The sequence below is a fragment of the Palaemon carinicauda genome, chromosome 6 (assembly GCF_036898095.1).
Source record: "Palaemon carinicauda isolate YSFRI2023 chromosome 6, ASM3689809v2, whole genome shotgun sequence".
Taxonomy (NCBI): Eukaryota; Metazoa; Arthropoda; class Malacostraca; order Decapoda; family Palaemonidae; genus Palaemon; species Palaemon carinicauda.
Genome location: NC_090730.1, coordinates 144113665 through 144133418, shown reverse-complemented (window position 1 = coordinate 144133418; position 19754 = coordinate 144113665). Strand labels below are relative to the sequence as shown.

The window sequence follows — 19754 nt, the reverse complement described above, 5'->3', positions numbered from 1 at the left end:
GTAATTGCAGTCAACTTTGACATATTAATGGTGGGTCAGACTGTGACTGGGTCATGAGTTGGTGATCCGAGTTGTAACCATGATAGCTAGGGCCATGTTAACTGCAAAGATATATACTCATGAAGACCAACATATGCAATATCTATACTTGTATTAACTCCTAAATTTCTCTTGCACAGATTTATGACATCAAATGCAAAAGTAGCTATTCCATTTATTGTATGCGGGTCAAATAATTGACTGCAGTAAAATACATATAACTTTCTACAATGAAAGATGAAAATACAAGAAAATTTTGAAAGAATTATTTTATACAATACGCGATCAAAGTTGGAAATTGGTAATTCAGGGAAAGTTACATCAAAATACACACTACTGACATCACTGGAGTAATTCATATTAAAAAATAAAGTTAGATTATTTTTTGGTAAATAAGTGGAGTGTTTTAAGATTTTCTGATTCTTTTCAAAGTGAAGACAATTGTAACCAATTGCCATACACTATGATTCCAATACGAGAATTTACAGTACTGTACTCTTATTACTGCATGCAATACAGTGCAGCAATTGGAACAAAAAAGACCGAGATAATGAATAAGGCAATATATATTCTAGGGATGAAAAGATGAAAAAAAAATAATGATACAAAGGGTACTAAACAAATCAAACTAGAGCGTCAGTTTAATAAGAGTTACACAAGTTTTTATTAAAACTTACATTTCATTCATTACTTCTCTTGTAGTATGACAAATTCTTAGGTAATTTGTATTTTTCCTAACTATACAAACCTTTGCTATTAAATATGGGTAATTACTTTCGGCGTACCTGAAATGACGAGCCATTAGAATTTTAACGAGGGTTTACTACCCCACCGCTAGTTAGCGGGGGGTAGGGAGGGGTAGCTTGCTACACCCCCCCCCCCCACACACACAACTGTGCTGAGCTCACTTTGCTTAGAGGTAGGACTTCCCGGGGGACAGGGCTGGCGGGCAAGTTTCATTAAATAGCTAAGGTTTGTATAGTTAGGAAAAATACAAATTACCTACGAATTTGTCATTTGTTCCGTAACTCAAATACAAACCACGCTATTTAATATGGGTGACTCTTAGGGTGGCAAGTCCCAGCCATTACTGGCTTTTGACTTTTTGCCCAGGGACTCAGTATCCGAGTGTGTCGGCATTCAACGATAAGGAGTCCCTGCACCTTGCTCTGCAAGGGCTGCGGCCTACATAAGCTGTGTGTGAAGGAATGAAGTGTGACTCGTCCTAGGAGGTTGACCTGAAGTCCTTTAGATGGAAACTTTAGGCTAGGACTCTCCCAATACCACCTCGTCAGGGTATGGGGACGTGACAGTATTAGCTTAATACTAGGAACACAAGGAAACATGGTTTACCTGCAGTGGTTTGAGATCAGCTGTGCAGAGAACCCAGGATGCTGCTTCCCTTAGGAGAGGGGAGGATGAAGAAAAGAATAAGGGCCAGACATACCTTTTCATTCATGCAGACTAAAACCGGGTAACAATGCCCTCAACCTTCTGCTACTTGTCCATTAAGAAGCCTGAGGTTTAAACCATCTGTTGTGCAGCCACCACAGGGCCGATAGAGAACGTATCGAGCCTCCTGTGGGTCACGTCTTGCAGGTAGTGGGCTGTGAAGGTCGTCTGAAGCTTCCACACCCCTGCTTGAAGAACCTGCGTCACTGAGTAGTTCTTCTTGAAGGCCAGGGACGTAGCCATGCCCCTGACATCATGTGCTCTAGGGCGACGTGACGAAGGAGGGTTGGGATTCAAGGACAAATGGATTACCCTACGAATCCAAGCTGATATAGTATTCTTGGTAACCCTCCTCTTTGTACTCCCAGTGCTTACAAACAATGCTTGCACGTGAGGACGAACTGCAGCTGTTCTCTTAAGATAGAGCCTCAGACTCCTTACTGGGCACAGTAGGAGGTGGTCTGGATCATCTGTTACAGAACGAAGACTCGAAATCCGGAAAGAGTCAAACCAAGGGTCTGGCACTCCCGGATTCTGAGTCTTAGCAACAAACTCAGGGACGAATCTGAACGTTACCTCTCCCCATCCCCTTGAATGGGTGATGTCATACGAGAGACCATGAAGTTCACAAACTCGTTTGGCTGAAGCCAAAGCTAGTAGGAACACCGTCTTCCAAGTCAGGTGGCGATCTGAAGCTTGGCGTAATGGTTCGAAGGGAGGTCTCTTAAGAGACCTGAGAACTCGAACCACGTTCCATGGAGGAGGTCTCACTTCCGACTGAGGGCAGGTAAGTTCATAACTTCGTATGAGTAAAGAAAGTTTCAGCGAAGAAGAAATGTCCACTCCTTTGAGCCTGAAGGCAAGACTTAAGGCTGAGCGATAGCCTTTCACTGCCGAGACTGAAAGGCGCATTTCTTCTTGCAAATACACGAAGAACTCCACTATTGCTGGAATAGTGGCATCGAGTGGAGAGATACCCCTTCCATGACACCAACCACAGAAAACTCTCCACTTTGCCTGGTAGACCCCTGTGGAAGACTTCCACAGGTGTCCAGACATACTTTCCGCAACCTGCTGCGAAAATCGTATCTCTGCGAGGAGATGCCGGATAGTCTCCAGGCGTGAAATCGAAGCGAAGCTACGGCCTTGTGAAAGATGTTGGCGTGTGGTTGTTTGAGTAGCTCGTGTCGTGGAGGGAGTTCTCTCGGGAGATCCGTTAGGAGTTAGAGAAGGTCTGGAAACCATTCCGCGTGATGCCATAGCGGAGCTATAAGGGTCATCAAGAGATTGACCGATATTCTGGTCTTGTTGAGTACCATCCTCATCAGACAGAACGGGGGAAAGGCGTATACGTCGATGTTGTCCCACCGTTGTTGGAAGGCATCTTGCCAGAGTGCCTTGGGGTCTGGGACTGGGGAGCAGTACAGCGGGAGCTTGAAGTTCAACGCTGTAGCATACAGATCCAAAGTCGGGGAACCCCACAAAGTCAGAACTCTTTTGGCTACTAGATGATCCAAAGACCACTCGGTACTCAGTATCTGAGACGCCCTGCTCAGAATGTCGGCGAGCACATTCCTCTTGCCTGGAATGAAACATGCCGATAGTGGAATCAAGTGGACTTCAGTCCATCTCAGTATCTCTACTGCAAGATGGGATATCTGCTCTGAAAAGGTGCCTCCCTGCTTGTTGATGTAAGCCACTACTATGGTGTTGTCGCTCATCAACACCACAGAGTGACCCGCCAGGTATTGTTGAACTGTTGAACGGCCAGGAATACGGCCTTCATTTCTAGCAGGTTTAAATAGGCACTTTTCTGATTCTGACCACAGGCCTGAGGTCCTGTGGTCCAGAACTTGGCCCCCCACCCTTTCTTTGAGGCGTCCGAGAACAGCATCAAATCCAGTGGGAGGACGAAAAGATCCACTCCCTTTCGTAGGTTCTCGTCTGTCACTCGTCTGTCACCCACCACTGAAAGTCCGTCCGTTCCGCAGGACCCATCGGTATCATGAAGTCCGGGGAATCGTGTCCTTGATTCCACCAGGACTTGAGTCGCCATTGCAGAGATCTCATTCTGAGGCGACCATTGGGAACTAGAAGGGCCAAGGATGAGAGGTGATCGAGGAGATGTAACCACGATTGGGCTGGGAGTTCGTCTCGTCTGAGGAAAGGATTCGCGACCCTCCTCAGCCTTGCGTCTGATGGGAAGGCTTTGTGGAGATTGGAGTCTAAGATCATGCCTAGATATACCAGTCTTTGAGTAGGAAGCAGAGAGGACTTCTCGAGATTTACCATGATCCCAAGATCTTGGCAAAGTCCGAGAAGTTTGTCTCGGTGTCGAAGAAGGGTTGACTCCAAGTCTGCTAGGATCAGCCAGTCGTCCAGATAACAGAGGAGACGGATGCCGATCCTGTGTGCCCACGATGATATCAGGTTGAACACTCTGGTGAAAACCTGAGGTGCTGTGGAGAGACCGAAACACAGAACCTTGAACTGGTAGATCTTGTTGTCTAGGCTGAATCTTAAGTACTACCTTGAAGATGGATGGACTGGGATCTGGAAGTACGCGTCCTTCAGGTCCAGTGTACACATGAAGTCTTGAGGTCTCACTGCGAGTCTGACCGTGTCTGCCGTCTCCATGCTGAACGGGGTCTGCTTGACAAACTTGTTCAGAGCTGAGAGGTCGATGACTGGTCTCCAGCCTCCAGACGCCTTCCTTACAAGAAAGAGTCGACTGAAGAAGCCTGGGGACCCGTCGACGACCTCCTGGAGAGCGCCCTTCTTCAACATGGTCTCGACTTCTGCCCGAAGGGCTTGCCCCCTTGCCGATCCCATGGCAAGGGAGCTCAACGACACTGGATCCCCTGTCAGGAGAGGTAGAGATGTTGTGAACGGGACGCGATATCCCTGACTGATTACGGAAATCATCCAGGAATCGGCCCCGAGTTGCTGCCACCTGATTGCGCAACTTTGTAGGCATCCCCCCACTGGTGGACATGCAGGGGGACTGCCAATCCTAGCATTTGCGGCCTCGGCCACTCCCTCAAGGATTTTTCCCTCCCCTGGAAGACTTTTTGCCTTTCCTGTCTTTGACAAGAAAGGGGCTTCGACACCATTGTCTTTGCTGCCACTGCCGGTTTCGTTGTCTTGGACTGGCGAGGTTGTTGAGGTGCTGGAGGTTTATAGGGCTTTGATGTAAGAGCCCTATGTAGCAGCGAGTCCAGGTTGGACTTCCTCCACCTCTCAGTCTCCTGTCCCCAAAGGCTCTTCTTGGGGGGACTCGTGGACGTTCTCCGCCGGTTTGACTGGCTCTGGTCTCATCCTCGAGGACGACTTTGGGACAGTCTTAGAGTCCTTCGACTCCCTCCTGGGAGGGATACAGGACTCCAACAGCGATGGCGGGAGGATCTTCTCCACCCCTACCCGAGAAGACTTCTCTACGCGAGGTGGGGTTTCTCCCATTGGTGCGATGGGAGAACGCCTCACCTCACGAGAATCCACTGAGGACGGGAAATCTTCGTCCGAAGGGGAAGGAGAGAAAGTCTGGGGGGGGGAGGGAGCCTTCCTCAAAGACTTCCGAGGAGCCAGCTTAGTCCTTGGAGAAGTCACCACGTCATCTACTCCTCTCTTCCTCTTCAGGGGGGTCGGCACTGCTGCTGATTTGAGGCCCAACTCAGAGAAAGCAGGCTTAAAGGCCTGCATGACAGCTCTGACAAGGGACCCAAAACATGGCTGCTTACTGACAGCGGCGCTGTCAGAGACTCCCTCTGGAGGGAAGGGGATGGTTCAATCCCTAGGAGTAGAAACCACAACAAGGTCTTCCTGAAAAGAAGAAGGGGAAGAAGGAAAGTTCCTGGACCTATCCGGTGTTCTCCCAACCTCCGGCGAGCGCGCTGATCTGCACTTTTGGGGGGGACGTGAAGACGAAGACCTGGTCGCACACGGTCCTGCAGCCTCGCGCGTGGGATCGCGCTGGGAATCACGCTGCGAATCGCGCTGGTGGTCCCGCGATGGGATTTTACCTCGTTCGCGTGCAGGCGCGTGGGGGCGATGGCGAGGGTGCAAGTGGGAGAGCGATGGCGCGCGGGCGAGTGATGGCGCGCTGGCGAGCGATGGCGCGTGGGCGAGCGATGGCGCGTGGGCGAGCGATGGCGCGCAGGCACGTGGGCGCGAGATGTCGCGCAGGCGAGGGAGCGTGCTGGCGCGCAGGAGATGGAGCGCGTGGGCGCACAGGTGATAGATAGCGAGCAGGGATGCGTTCTGGAGAATGCCAAGGGCGCGCAGTAGGTTGGACAAGCGTTTGAGCGGGCGGAGGCGATTGCTCACGTGCACGTGGACGCGCAGGATCTCAATGAGCCCGTGAGGGTGATAGCGTTGGGCGCACGCACAGGGGATATATCCCTTGCGCACAGGGCGTGCGTTGGTGACTGCGCGCGATGGCGCGTAGGAGAAGGCTGGCGAGCAGGCGGGGTCTGATGGTGCGTCGGTGTTTGCTGGCGAGCAGGGGAAGAAGGTATCTTTCCCCCTGCGCCCAGATCCGAAGATCGTGGGCGCACAGGAGAACATTGGCGCGCATCAGAATACGGGCGCGCAGTGCCGCACTGAAGAGCAGGAGAGCACTGGCGCACAGGAGATTGATGGCGCGAAGTCTCTGGAACAGGTACTCGCTGGTGCGTTGTCTCCGGAACAGCTACTGTAGAGTGCTTGTGCGCAATAGCGCGCTGGCATGCAGGAGAACTTTTCCGCGCAGGGGATACCTGGCGTTTAAGGGACTTTGCCACAATGTGAGAAAGTCCCTTTTGCCCCGAAGGGACCGTTGCCTGTTTGATCACAGAATGCGTGGGCGCCCACAGCGCATCGGCAGCTAGGAAGGGCGACGGCAGGTCACAGGTCTGGCAGGAGTAGGAGATCGCGAACGATCAGCGGACAGGTCCAGGGATGCAGCTGGAACGGTCGGTGAATGACGACGAGGTTCCTCTGCGGCGGACTGCGGCGAAGACAAGCCAAAGAAGCGCCTCCTAACACCCTTGTGAGGTGAAGGAAGGCCTCTACGGCGGAGGGGAAGGCGAGCCTTACGCCTTATAAGCCCTCTGGGGGCAGCAGGTTGACCGTCGGCAGTCCTCCGAAGAGGAGTCTCTGTCAGTGAACTCCCCCGAGGATGAGAATCGCCTGCAGGAGAGACTGTTGGACTTAGTTCCTCCCTCGAAGGATGTTTGGAGGGGGAACTAAGCCTCAAGCTACATCAGCAACAGGAGCATGGGTTTGAAAAAACTCGTCAGAAGCCTCTGCCACAACAACGTCGTCGATAGACAGAGGATCAACCTCTGCTAACGTCGGCGACTGTTTGACAGCAGCCCCTAACCTGATAATGTCAAACAGGGCTTCCTTGGAGGGCGAGCCCTTAAGCCCCAAGGAAGCCCAAAGCTGTGTAACAGATCATTATTAGAAACATTTAAATCCTCCCCCGGGGTAGGAAGAGGAGCTGCCTCGCTATGGGAGGCAACTCCCTCTCCCAAACTCCGAGATCGGTCAACAGATATGCGGCCTACGCTACCACTCGACGGCCTCTCGGAAGAAACCGATCGAGTGGGAGCTTCGGAGGAGGTTTGGGCTACGGAAGAAGAGTCCTTGGGATTTTCTCTTTTCAAGGAAGCCCTTGAAGGAGATATATCCCGTTTAGACCTCTTCTTCCGGCGCCGGGGAAACCTCTCCCACTGGGAGGTAGACCACTCCCTGCACTCACCACATACTTTCTCTCTATCACACTGTTGGCCCCTACAGAAAGGGCATAAGGTGTGTGGATCTGTGTCAACCGCCGACATATAAGGTCAGGTAAGCCGGGACACTTCCGCATCGCAAAGGCCAACTTCCAAACACTCTGTCAAAAAGAAAAAGCAAACAAAGATTAATGGCTGTCAGTGTAGGCGAGGGTGATAGGGGACACGTCCGTCTAGCACCCAAGCCGATAGCAAAGTGAGCTCAGCACAGGTGTGTGTGAGGGGGGGGAGGGGGTAGCAAGCTACCCCCGCCCCCTACCTCCCGCTAACTAGCGGTGGGGTAGTAAATCCTCGTTAAAATTCTAATGGCTCGTCATTTCAGCTACGCCGAAAGTAATTACCCATATTAATTAGCGTGGTTTGTATTTCAGTTACGAAACAATTATTCATTTCCTTATTTCCTTTTCTCTCTGGGCTTATTTTTCCCTGTTGGAGCCCTTGGGCTTATAGCATCCTGTTTTTCCAACTATGGTTGTAACTTAGCTAGTAGTAGTAGTAGTAGTAGTAGTAGTAGTAGTAGTAGTAGTAGTAGTAGTAGTAGTAGTAGTAGTAGTGAATAATAATAATAATAATAATACAGTGATAGTAAATGAGAATAAAGAAATAGAATTATCAACAAACTTCCTACCTACATACCTGATGTAAAAAATTTAAATAATGCTGATGAGCTGTAGCCTTATCATAAAGCAAGTTCTGTATGATAAGTGACATAGGGGCACCAGTGCCACCTGCTTGGTTGACCTCTGCCCAGCGAGGGTCAGTCGCTGGCGTGTCATCAAGTACAAGCGTTGACACTTGAACAACTATGTTGTCTAACTGAGTGTTGTCTGAACCTGGAAACAGCTCATCCAACAAAGCCTGAGAACACAATATTGCAAAAATATAAAATTATCATCAAAAGTAGTGAAACAAATCAAATAAGAGAAGTTTTATTCAGTAAAACTTTCTCTACTATACAGTTAAAGATATATATACACTTACAAGTGCCATAACATTTCTCATAACTTTTGACAAAACAAAATTAAACTTCCTAATTGGAACATCATAGCAAAAAATCAAAATTTGCATACCTGTGCTTGAGAAACATTTTTTTTGTTGAAGTGAAGAAATGCAGCTTTAAATTTTGCTGTATTATCACTGCTGACTGTGATAGAATCTAGTCCAGTGGTTGTGAGGTTAAGAGATTCACATACTCTTGATTCTTCAGCCACACTCTCATTCATTAGGATACTAAAAACCAAGTGTCAGAGCATTAACATCAGACTTAAAATGCAAACACTAATTTCAAATAAGACAGATGATATTCAAGGGATAATAGGCCTTAACTATTGATTCACCATTGCTTTTCTATTTTAAAAGATATACAGCACTTGTATGTTTAATGTAACCTAATAATATAGCATGATTTAGAAGGGTTGACAATTTGTCTATACATAATCATTTCCATAACAAAACTATACATCAATATTACTCTTACATTTCCGAATCATTTAACAAGGGAGAAATGACTGGGTAAAGCTGGTTGGGTTACAAAAAATATAAAGCCAATACTCCCTCATTATCAAAGTCAACAGAAGATTAGCATTATACAAAATTCAGGTAGTGATGGGTTTGGATGATGAAAAAAATTGTAAATTGACTGGTATAATTGAAACTTGGATAAAATGCTAGGGCAAAATTTTAATAAATCAAGCAGAATTTACCTTGATTGATTCAGGTGTTGATTAGTTGTGATTGACATTATTCCATGATTGGCAGAAAAGAAGAGTGGTAGACCTTGTGAACGTCCAACCCCCAAAATACTATCTCCTGCACCAGAAAACTCGACCCTATCACCAGAATCACCTTCACCAACAGCTGAAACAAGTTTGCATTGGAAGTGATAACTGTCTAGGAGAGCATCAAAATTAATCATTATAAAAAGGAGGAAAATAATTTGATACTGAAGGTTTAAAAATAGGAGTACACACTGCATTCAACTCTGTTAATAAGGAATTATTTGTGAAAATTTCAAAATAAATTCCAAACATACATAGAGCCAGCATTTCACTATAAAATTAATCTTAACATTGGCTTGCGGAAATGCTCACAAGAGAACTTTTGAGATGATTTTACAATAATGCATAAGCTAATATATCAGTTGCTTCAGTTATTTCAATAAAGTACAGTATCACTTATGGCTAGATAACAATGTAAAGTTTATCCAAATTACAGTTCCTAATTTTCAGCTTCCCAAATTCTCTGTCAATGGAATTATACAAAGTTTTCCTTATATGACAAGATAGAAAATTAGTGAGCTATGCAAGAAGATATCAAATACCTTGTAGGTCTCATCAACCAACCTTCCCCACAAAGACAAATCAGAAAGTCTGTAATAATCTGATTTTAGAGATGAGGTATGATAATGATAAAGTATTATTTTCTAATAACTGTAAAGAAATGTACTGCTACTACTAACAAAAATTCTACCGGAACACTGAATGCTAGACTAAGAAAAAAACTTTGAAATAATAAAAGCACGGGCCTACTAAAATTTTGTATACAATAGTTTTGAAAATATGCCATGTTGTACACCTATGTTCCGATTCACATACTTTCTTTTCAAAGGCACATAATCTTTCTTTACTGTCTATTGATACTTTTCTTACAAAAGTAATTTTTCTTAATTCCATCCAAAAAATTAATCACTAAATTCCTACTTAGATGTTAGCATGAGAGCCTAGGGTTCATTTTTTTTTTTTTTTTTTTTTTTTTTTTTTTTTTTTGTCTTGGCATACATATAACATTTGGAACTTGAGGAATGTCTCCACTACTAACATCACTATTTACGTAAACTTTATGAAATCCATCAAGATCCATGGGGACGGGAGGAGGTTACTCACCATATGATTAATTGATTTAGGCGAGAAAAAAACTTTGTTTTAAAAACTTATTTGTTTCATCCCAATCACATCAATAATAGTAACAATATTCACTACCTTAAATGTTTTAAGACATTTTTACTAGGCTTCGAAACAAAAAAAATTAAAACCTAGGGGTGATTGTTTACACATATGCCCCAGTTGACCAAATATGTTGTTGCTAACTTGCCTGCAGTCTGTATCTGTAGAACTGTCAACAATAGCTCTTCAGTATCTCTCAGACTTTTGGTAAGCACTCTCAAACAGCCTTAAATTATATACTTTGAAAAATAAATTGTTCACTCCTTCTTTTTCACTTTTCACCTTGATCCTCAATCTATCTTGTTAATTTATCTATAGCTTTTTGTGGATATTTAAAATACTGGCAGCTGTCGTTATCTGATAAATCAATTTACATTAGATCAATTATGTAAATTAAACTTTTCCCTACATAAATTCTTTATCTAATAACCTTTTACCTATCTTTCACTATCCAAAGGCAAGCTTTTTTTTTTCCTGAAACCTACATTCAAGTTCTCCTGTTAGGCTAAAGATATTTCTTATGTAGAATATTGTAATGTATATATCTCATTTTACTATAATATTCATACATTGTTAGGCTAGTTTTTTTAAATGCATCCTATGAAAATGTAGTGCAGCTATAATCCCTCCTTGATTTCAACTAATTATTTCTAAGTTACAATGGTAAAGAACGGTACAAATTTACAAGGAAAAAAAAGTTTTTTGTTGATTCCTTCTTACTCAATAATGCATATCATATAATACATTTATAACAAGAATCAAATCCAAATACATAAGTTTATTAATTTCACAGATTGCAAGGATTCCCTTGATAGCGTGAGGAACTGTGTACAAAGTACCAAAGGTAACAGATGGTTTTGCAAGATGTGCACTGGATTACAAGGTCAACATGGATTAAAAGATTTAAGATCCCTGAATTGTATAACAAGAGCATATAGGGAAGGTAAAGTTGAGAACCTTGTGACAGATAGGCAACCCTTACGAGAGATGGGGTATTTATGTTACCTTGGCAACTCACTGGATTGAGAAGCAGGAGTTTAAAGACCAATAAGAAAGGTGGCAGTATGGATGAAATAGTGAGATTACCAGAGTACTGGTGAATAAAAAAAAAACATTCTATTAGTAGTGAGAATTATGCTTATGAGGAGTACACAAGACCTGAACTACTTAATGCAGCAGTAACATGGGCACTTACAATGATAGAATTTTGATATGATGTGACCTTAAAATTCCAAGATTTATGACTAGAGTATGGTGGGAAGATCATTTTCTAGATAAAGAATTGAAGGAGAGATGAGGGTGTTCAAAGGCTGGAAAATACGGCTGACAGATTATGCTACTTTAGACATGTGATGAGAAGGAAGGAAGAAAAGGTTAAGTACTCAAGAGTCAACTGGATCTTAAAAAGATGGCAGACTCAAGGACAATATCATCGAGCTAGTACTAGGTAAATGCAAAAATTTGCCTTTTATCACTAACTGAAAGCATTTTAGTAATGATTCAGCAAAACAGGAAAAGGAATTATTAACAAGTAATAGTATGGTACAGAGATTCTCTGCCATTTATAGACATAGGAACTATAAACAGAGCTACTGAGGGTAATGCAGGTTCACAAAAAGTGAATAATGTTATTTTCATTAGTAAAATAAATTTTTGAATATACTTACCCGATGATCATGTAGCTGTCAACTCTGTTGCCCGACAGAAATCTACGGTCGGGATACGCCAGCGATCGCTAAACAGGTGGGGGTGTACACAACAGCGCCATCTGTGAGCAGGTACTCAAGTACTTCTTGTCAACAAGAACTCAATTTTCTCCTCGGTCCACTGGTTCTCTATGGGGAGGAAGGGCGGGTCCTTAAATTCATGATCATCGGGTAAGTATATTCAAAAATTTATTTTACTAATGAAAATAACATTTTTCAATATTAATCTTACCCGATGATCATGTAGCTGATTCACACCCAGGGTGGTGGGTGGAGACCAGCATACATGTTAACAAAGAAGCTAAGTATCCCGTATTTCATTTTATTAGTTATTCAAAAATAACATAAAATAGATAAGTACCTGGTAAGGAAGACGACTTGAACCATTACTCTGCCTTTATTAAGTACGTCTTCCTTACTGAGCGTAGCGGTCCTCTTAGGATGCTGAACGACTCTTAGGTGCTGAAGTATAAAGGGCTGCAACCCATACTAAAGGACCTCATCACAACCTCTAACCTCGGCGCTTCTCAAGAAAGAATTGACCACCCGCCAAATCAACAAGGATGCGGAAGGCTTCTTAGCCGACCGTACAACCCATAAAAAGTATTCAAGAGAAAGGTTAAAAAGGTTATGGGATTATGGGAATGTAGTGGCTGAGCCCTCACCTACTACTGCACTCGCTGCTACGAATGGTCCCAGGGTGTAGCAGTTCTCGTAAAGAGACTGGACATCTATGAGATAGAATGATGCGAACACTGACTTGCTTCTCCAATAGGTTGCATCCATAACACTCTGCAGAGAACAGTTCTGTTTGAAGGCCACTGAAGTAGCCACAGCTCTCACTTCATGTGTCCTTACCTTCAGCAAAGCAAGGTCTTCTTCCTTCAGATGAGAATGTGCTTCCCTAATCAGAAGCCTGATGTAGTAAGAAACTGAGTTCTTAGACATTGGAAGAGAAGGCTTCTTGATAGCACACCATAAGGCTTCTGATTGTCCTCGTAAAGGTTTTGACCTTTTTAGATAGTACCTAAGAGCTCTAACTGGGCAAAGTACTCTCTCCAGTTCGTTCCCCACCAAGTTGGACAGGCTTGGGATCTCGAACGACTTACGCCAAGGACGTGAAGGAAGCTCGTTTTTAGCAAAAAACCGAGCTGCAAGGCACATGTAGCCGTTTCAGATGTGAAAACTATGTTCCTGCTGAAGGCGTGGATCTCACTTACTCTTTTAGCTGTTGCCAAGCACACGAGGAAAAGAGTTTTTAATGTGAGGTCCTTAAAAGAGGCTGATTGGAGAGGTTCAAATCTTGATGACATAAGGAACCTTAGGACCACGTCTAGATTCCAGCCTGGAGTGGACAACCGACGTTCCTTTGAGGTCTCAAAAGACCTAAGGAGGTCCTGTAGATCTTTGTTGGTGGAAAGATCCAAGCCTCTGTGGCGGAAAACCGCTGCCAACATACTTCTGTAACCCTTGATCGTAGGAGCTGAAAGGGATCTTACGATCCTTAGATGTAACAGGAAGTCAGCAATCTGGGTTACAGTGGTACTGGTTGAGGAAACTGCATTGGCCTTGCACCAGCTTCGGAAGACTTCCCATTTAGACTGATAGACTCTGAGAGTGGATGTCCTCCTTGCTCTGGCAATCGCTCTGGCTGCCTCCTTCGAAAAGCCTCTAGCTCTTGAGAGTCTTTCGATAGTCTGAAGGCAGTCAGACGAAGAGCGTGGAGGTTTGGGTGTACCTTCTTTACGTGAGGTTGACGTAGAAGGTCCACTCTTAGAGGAAGAGTCCTGGGAATGTCGACCAGCCATTGCAGTACCTCTGTGAACCATTCTCTCGCGGGCCAGAGGGGAGCAACCAACGTCAGCCGTGTCCCTTTGTGAGAGGCGAACTTCTGAAGTACCCTGTTGACAATCTTGAACGGCGGGAATGCATACAGGTCGAGAAGGGACCAATCCAGCAGAAAAGCATCCACGTGAACTGCTGCTGGGTCTGGAATCGGAGAACAATACAACGGGAGCCTCTAGGTCATCGAGGAGCGAACAGATCTATGGTTGGCTGACCCCACAGGGCCCAAAGTCTGCTGCAAACATTCTTGTAAAGGGTCCACTCTGTGGGGATGACCTGACCCTTCCGGCTGAGGCGATCTGCCATGACATTCATATCGCCCTGAATGAACCTCGTTACCAGCGTGAGCTTTTGATCTTTTGACCAGATGAGGAGGTCCCTTGCGATCTAGAACAACTTCCTCGAATGAGTCCCTCCCTGCTTGGAGATGTAAGCCAAGGCTGTGGTGTTGTCGGAGTCCACCTCCACCACCTTGTTTAGCTGGAGGGACTTGAAGTTTATCAAGGCCAGATGAACCGCCAACAACTCCTTGCAATTGATGTGAAGTGTCCTTTGCTCCTGATTCCATGTTCCCGAGCATTCCTGTCCGTCCAATGTCGCACCCCAGCCCGTGTCTGATGCGTCCGAGAAGAGACGGCGGTCGGGGTTCTGAACAGCCAAAGGTAGACCTTCCTTGAGAAGAAAGCTGTTCTTCCACCACGTTAGAGTAGACCTCATCTCTTCGGAAACAGGAACTGAGACCGTCTCTAGCGTCATGTCCTTATCCAGTGAGCAGCTAGATGATACTGAAGGGGGCGGAGGTGGAGTCTCCCTAACTCGATGAACAGGGCCAGCGATGAAAGTGTCCCTGTTAGACTCATCCACTGCCTGACTGAGCATCGGTTCCTTCTCAGCATGCTCTGGATGCATTCTAGGGCTTGGTTGATCCTTGGGGCCGACGGAAAAGCCCGAAAAACTCGACTCAATCTCCATACCCAGGTAGACAATGGTCTGGGATGGGACGAGCTGGGACTTCTCTAAATTGACCAGGAGGCCCAGTTCCTTGGTCAGATCCATAGTCCATCTGATTTTCTCCAGACAGCGACGACTTGTGGGAGCTCTTAAAAGCCAGTCGTCTGACGGAGCCGGACACAAGATCATGGTACTGCTGCACAGTCTGTGAACTGTCAACCATGGGGAAGCGAGGAAGTACAGCGACAACCCGAAACTGTCTAGACTGTCTGGGTAGTACAGACAACTCCTTATCGGGTTGCTGAGGTTGCCGCACTGCGTCACAACAAGTCACCTCTGCTGGTTGTTGAACGTCTTCCCAGTGACACACTGACTCCGTAAAAAAAATTCTCTATCAAGGACTAAGCTTGGACTGCATGTCTTGCAACAAAGCTCAAGGTCTATGGGAGCAGGTGTGGCAACAGACGGGGTTAGCGACTGAAGCGGAACCATTTACCCTCCCTGGAAGCATGTTATGCTAAAATAAAAGTCCATAGGAGGCTAAGCAGCTTAAGGCTCCTCTCCAAATGACAGAGTCCTCAAGGGAATATCAGAAGGAGGGAGAACAGCACTTTCTCATCTACAGGAACCATATCCGAGAAAAGCTAAGTTCTCTCAGTGAGGGTTTCACTGGTGCAAAAGCAGCAGACCAGAAGGCAACGTTATGAAACTGCTTGACAGTCTGTGAACTGTCAAAAACTGAACTGTCAACCACAACAGGAGCGTGAGGACATACAGCACTGGCAGGACAGTTTGTGAGTTGGCAACAACCAAAGATGTGGGGAAGCCTCAACTCCTGCCTGACTAGTTTGCTGCTGGCGAGTGGCGGTAACCACAGTGTGTTGCGGAGGCTGACACACCGTGTCAAAACACGGCAGCTTGTGGTAGCTCCCGCACGGCAACGGAGTGCTCTGTGTGTGGGAGTCATCATACATCTGGCAGGGTAGACTGTGCATGGGTGGAGGAGCTCTCACAACAAGAGTGTGAGAGCATGAAGCCATGCCGGGCGCACAACCGTGGGAGGTGTAGGCCCACGGGTGCATCGTCAACCTTCTCCGCAGTCGGAGTGTGGGAGCTGGCAACAACAAAAGCAGAGTGCTGGTGCGTGGGAGGGGCTGCGGTGGGTTGAGGAGCATGCGGTATGGTATGCAGAGCATGCTGTAAGGTATGCAGAGCATGCTGTAAGGTATGCAGAGCATGCTGTAAGGTATGCAGAGCATGCTGTAAGGAATGCAGAGCATGCTGTAAGGTATGCAGAGCATGCTGTAAGGTATGCAGAGCATGCGGTATGGTATGCAGAGCATGAGGTAAGGCATGCGGCTCATGCTGCATGGTATGCGGCTCATGCTGCATGGTAAGCGGAGCATGCTGTAAGGTCTGCAGAGCATGCTGCATGGGCTGAGGAGAATGCCGCATAGTGCTGGAACCCGGCAACTCCTGATGCGGCAGCTCACGCATGTTAGCAGATGGTGCAGCAAGAACATGCGTCTGGCAGTGAGGACTGCGCATCGGTGGAGGAGCTCTTACAGGTGTGGTGTGGGAGCAGGCAGCCGCAGTATCTGCTGAGCGCACAACCTCGGCGGGTTTTAGGTAAACAGGCTGCATCGTCAACCTTCCAGCATGATACTCCTGCATGAAGGAGCAAGCTGAGACTGTATAGTCTGCAGCATGGACCACTAGGGTCTATGAAAGACAACAACAAACGGAGCTACTGTCCGTTGTGACTGAGGGTCTAAAACAGCTGGTGCGGCAACAGACGGAGTTACTGCCTGTTGCGGTACCACCTAGCCTCTCTTAGGAGGTGTGCAGTTGTCGTACTGCAGCGAGTCCGAACTGACCCAGTGGCTACACCTAGGCCGTTGGACTTGCGCGGAAGGGACCGACTTGCACTTAAAAGCTGCAAGATTTGGTCCATGGTTTCTGCGAGAAACCTCTTCCGCAGACGAGGAATAAATGGGCTCTCTCGTCTTTGTGTGGGTGGGGTGATCACGTCGGCAACGTGTGTAGATACACCCGAAACCACAGAGGGAAACGTCTGCTCGTCGATCAAGGCCTGAGGAACCCATAAGTCCTTCGACATTACTTCTCCCCTGGGCTTGGGAGCTTGTAAGAGGTATCGGACTAGGTGAACCACTGGCACGAACAGACGAACCCTCGAACGCAACACTGTAACACTTTGCGCATATCACTTTATCACTTTTGATTTTCTGTTTGCACTTATTTCACTGAACTCGAAACTTTAAGTGGTTGTACCTGAAACACGCAATCCTATCCTTCATTAAAAGGTAGTAATTGCGAAAACAGTATTACAATGTAACAGAAAAACATAATGAAAGATAAAGAATTCAGTGGCTGGAAAAGAGACTAAACACTAGATCAAATAAACTACGTTTAAAATCTCTCACCGCATAAAGCCTGGGAACAAGAATAAAACTCTAGAAACGTTTTACCTTCTTCCCCTCTATCGACTAGGGAGAAGAGCAAAAAAAAAAAAAAAAACGAGAACAACGTTACCCGCTTGAACGAAACGTTTATCCTCCACTCTCTCCCTCCGTCTCTATCTCTCTCTCTCTCTCTCTTGACTTAGAACCTGAGAGATGAGCCCAATTATATATATCGTTAAAACATATTATTTGTTAAAGGAAAAAAACTGAAAGGTTTCCCAAATAAAAAGTTCCTTTATTAGAATTAAAACCATTTAAGCTAAGAAAGAATGAACGAAACGCTAGAATCGGTTTACTCTTACTGCAACGTGAAACCGTGAATACTCTCTCTCTATCGTAACGATAGAGCGCAAGTTGAACGTTCTGAACGTCAACAACTGCGGAGACAAAACAAAACGTTAGTTCAAATTTGAAAACAGTACGAGACTTATCAAAGAAATTCTTTCAAAAACATAAAATTAAAATAGCATAAATTCTTAACAGGAAAAACGATATGACGAGCTCAATGTTAATTAACTTCGGTTCCAAGTAAGGACCGCCTACTATTAGGAAAGGTCGCATATTTTTTTTTTTTTTTAAGGAAAGTTAATCGAAGAGGCCTATAAATGGCGGAGAGATATAAAATAAAAAGTGAAAGAGAGTCTATACTCTCTTCGACACCAACACTTCCGTCTAAGGGAAGGGTCGGCCATTTAAAAGTGAAAGAGAGTCCATACTCTCTTCGTCACCATAATTAATTCAAATTAATTCCAAAAGCTTGCTAAGCTAAAGATAAAGCTTCCTGAATAGCGAAGGCTAAACTCTAGAGCAAATACATCACCAAATCGTGAACAATAACTCCAGAATCACAGCGCATCCAAGTAGGTCTAGCCGGAGGCACGACAGAGGAAAAATTGAGTTCTTGTTGACAAGAAGTACTTGAGTACCTGCTCACAGATGGCGCTGTTGTGTACACCCCCACCTGTATAGCGATCACTGGCGTATCCCGACCGTAGATTTCTGTCGGGCAACAGAGTTGACAGCTACATGATCATCGGGTAAGATTAATATTGAAAAAAGTAATATGAGACATACTTGAGGATTCAGATAAATAAGTCAGGGCGAGACTACTTTTTATCTTTAGAGTAGACTGGCACAGCTAGGAATATTTGGAATACAATACATATCAGGGCATATTTTTAAAGGATCAATGGGGTTGTGATAAAAATAACTTAGTTTTCACATAATTTCACCATAAGAAATAAGAGCAAATGACAGATCCTGCATATTCTTTAAATAATATTGTGAAAGTATCTACTGTTCTTGTTTTTTTTTTTTTTTTTTTTTTTTTTGTATAAAGAAACAAACACTCATTACATTTTCAGAATATCCTTTAGATTGGAAAAATGTTATATCACATACCTGAGACACATAATACTGTGTTTTTATTATATATGTAAGCTGTTGTGCCACACAGAAGGAACCTTTGAGCCAACAATACATTTTCAGCTGAGTCTTGATAATATTCTGAGTGCTTGAGTAGTGAAAAGTTACTGACTGCCAAGGGAGGGGTATTTCCACCAGTTTCCATTGTAGCTGTAATACGAAAAAAAACAGATAAGAGATACTTTACTTGAAGGTGGTTGGGAAAAAATTGGTACAATGAGTATATAATACAAAAGTGAGCAAGATTCTTATTTCACAATTCACTAACGATAAAATTGCACAATTCTCTCACATGTATGACATCAATAATGCTCTCTAGTTTATTGAAAAATTGCATTTATGCATTTTTTTTACAGTGCATTCACTTTCATCTACCTTCATAATTTCTCTTCTATGTTAGTAAATCCATGGCTAAAAGTAGATAAAAATCTTGCACTATAATAAAGTACTGTACCTGTTCCCCATGAGTCAAATGAAATATACAGTTTGTAAAACCAAGGTTAGGCTAGCATCCTTGCCTGTTTCATATATTTTCTTTTCAGATCTCAATCTTTTTATCAATACACCATAAATAAACCTAATGCATTTTATTTTCTGATTAATGTACACCTTTTACTGACAATAAAAAGGCAAAGAGTCTAATAGAATGCTCAGACCTTATGTAGAATTTCATAAATATGATAGTCTATGGCTTGCTATGCTACCAAGGTGTGATGTGGCAAGCATTGTCTAAATTAAAATTTTTCAATCCTCAGTTCTGTAATGCATATGCAATGCATACAGGCAAGTAAAACAATATGCATAAGTTTTAAGGAACTCTGATATATAATATTTAACAAAACATAAATGGTAAAAAAATATAAGTGACTCATCACCATCTGAGTCAATCTTCAATGCAAATAACATGACTACAAGCCTGGTTAAACAACCAGTAACATTACTGTAACACACCAGGAATTCAAATGATTCAATGATAGTTGATACAGCAAAGAAAGCACTTAAAACATTAAACACAAGTTTTACAGGTAGGTTAGTAGTTATTGACCTCAGCTTCATATATAATTTAATAGCTCATATCTTACAGAGTTAGAAATAGACATTTTGATTTTGGCCTAGACTCAACTGAGGGTCTACTTA

General features: G+C 44.6%; 1 protein-coding gene across 3 annotated transcripts in view; it reads right to left on the bottom strand.

Annotated features, from left to right (window-relative positions):
- Nup133 (nuclear pore complex protein Nup133) overlaps nucleotides 1-19754 on the bottom strand; it is a 133085-nt gene that overhangs the window by 63118 nt on the left and 50213 nt on the right. For all 3 annotated transcript variants that reach the window (XM_068375476.1, XM_068375475.1, XM_068375473.1), the window contains exons 9-12: nucleotides 18594-18767; nucleotides 8969-9122; nucleotides 8336-8495; nucleotides 7902-8123 (exon numbers count right to left, since the gene is read on the bottom strand). In XM_068375476.1, coding sequence (XP_068231577.1) covers nucleotides 7902-8123; nucleotides 8336-8495; nucleotides 8969-9122; nucleotides 18594-18767 — 710 coding nt within the window. The remainder of the gene's footprint in view (nucleotides 1-7901; nucleotides 8124-8335; nucleotides 8496-8968; nucleotides 9123-18593; nucleotides 18768-19754) is intronic.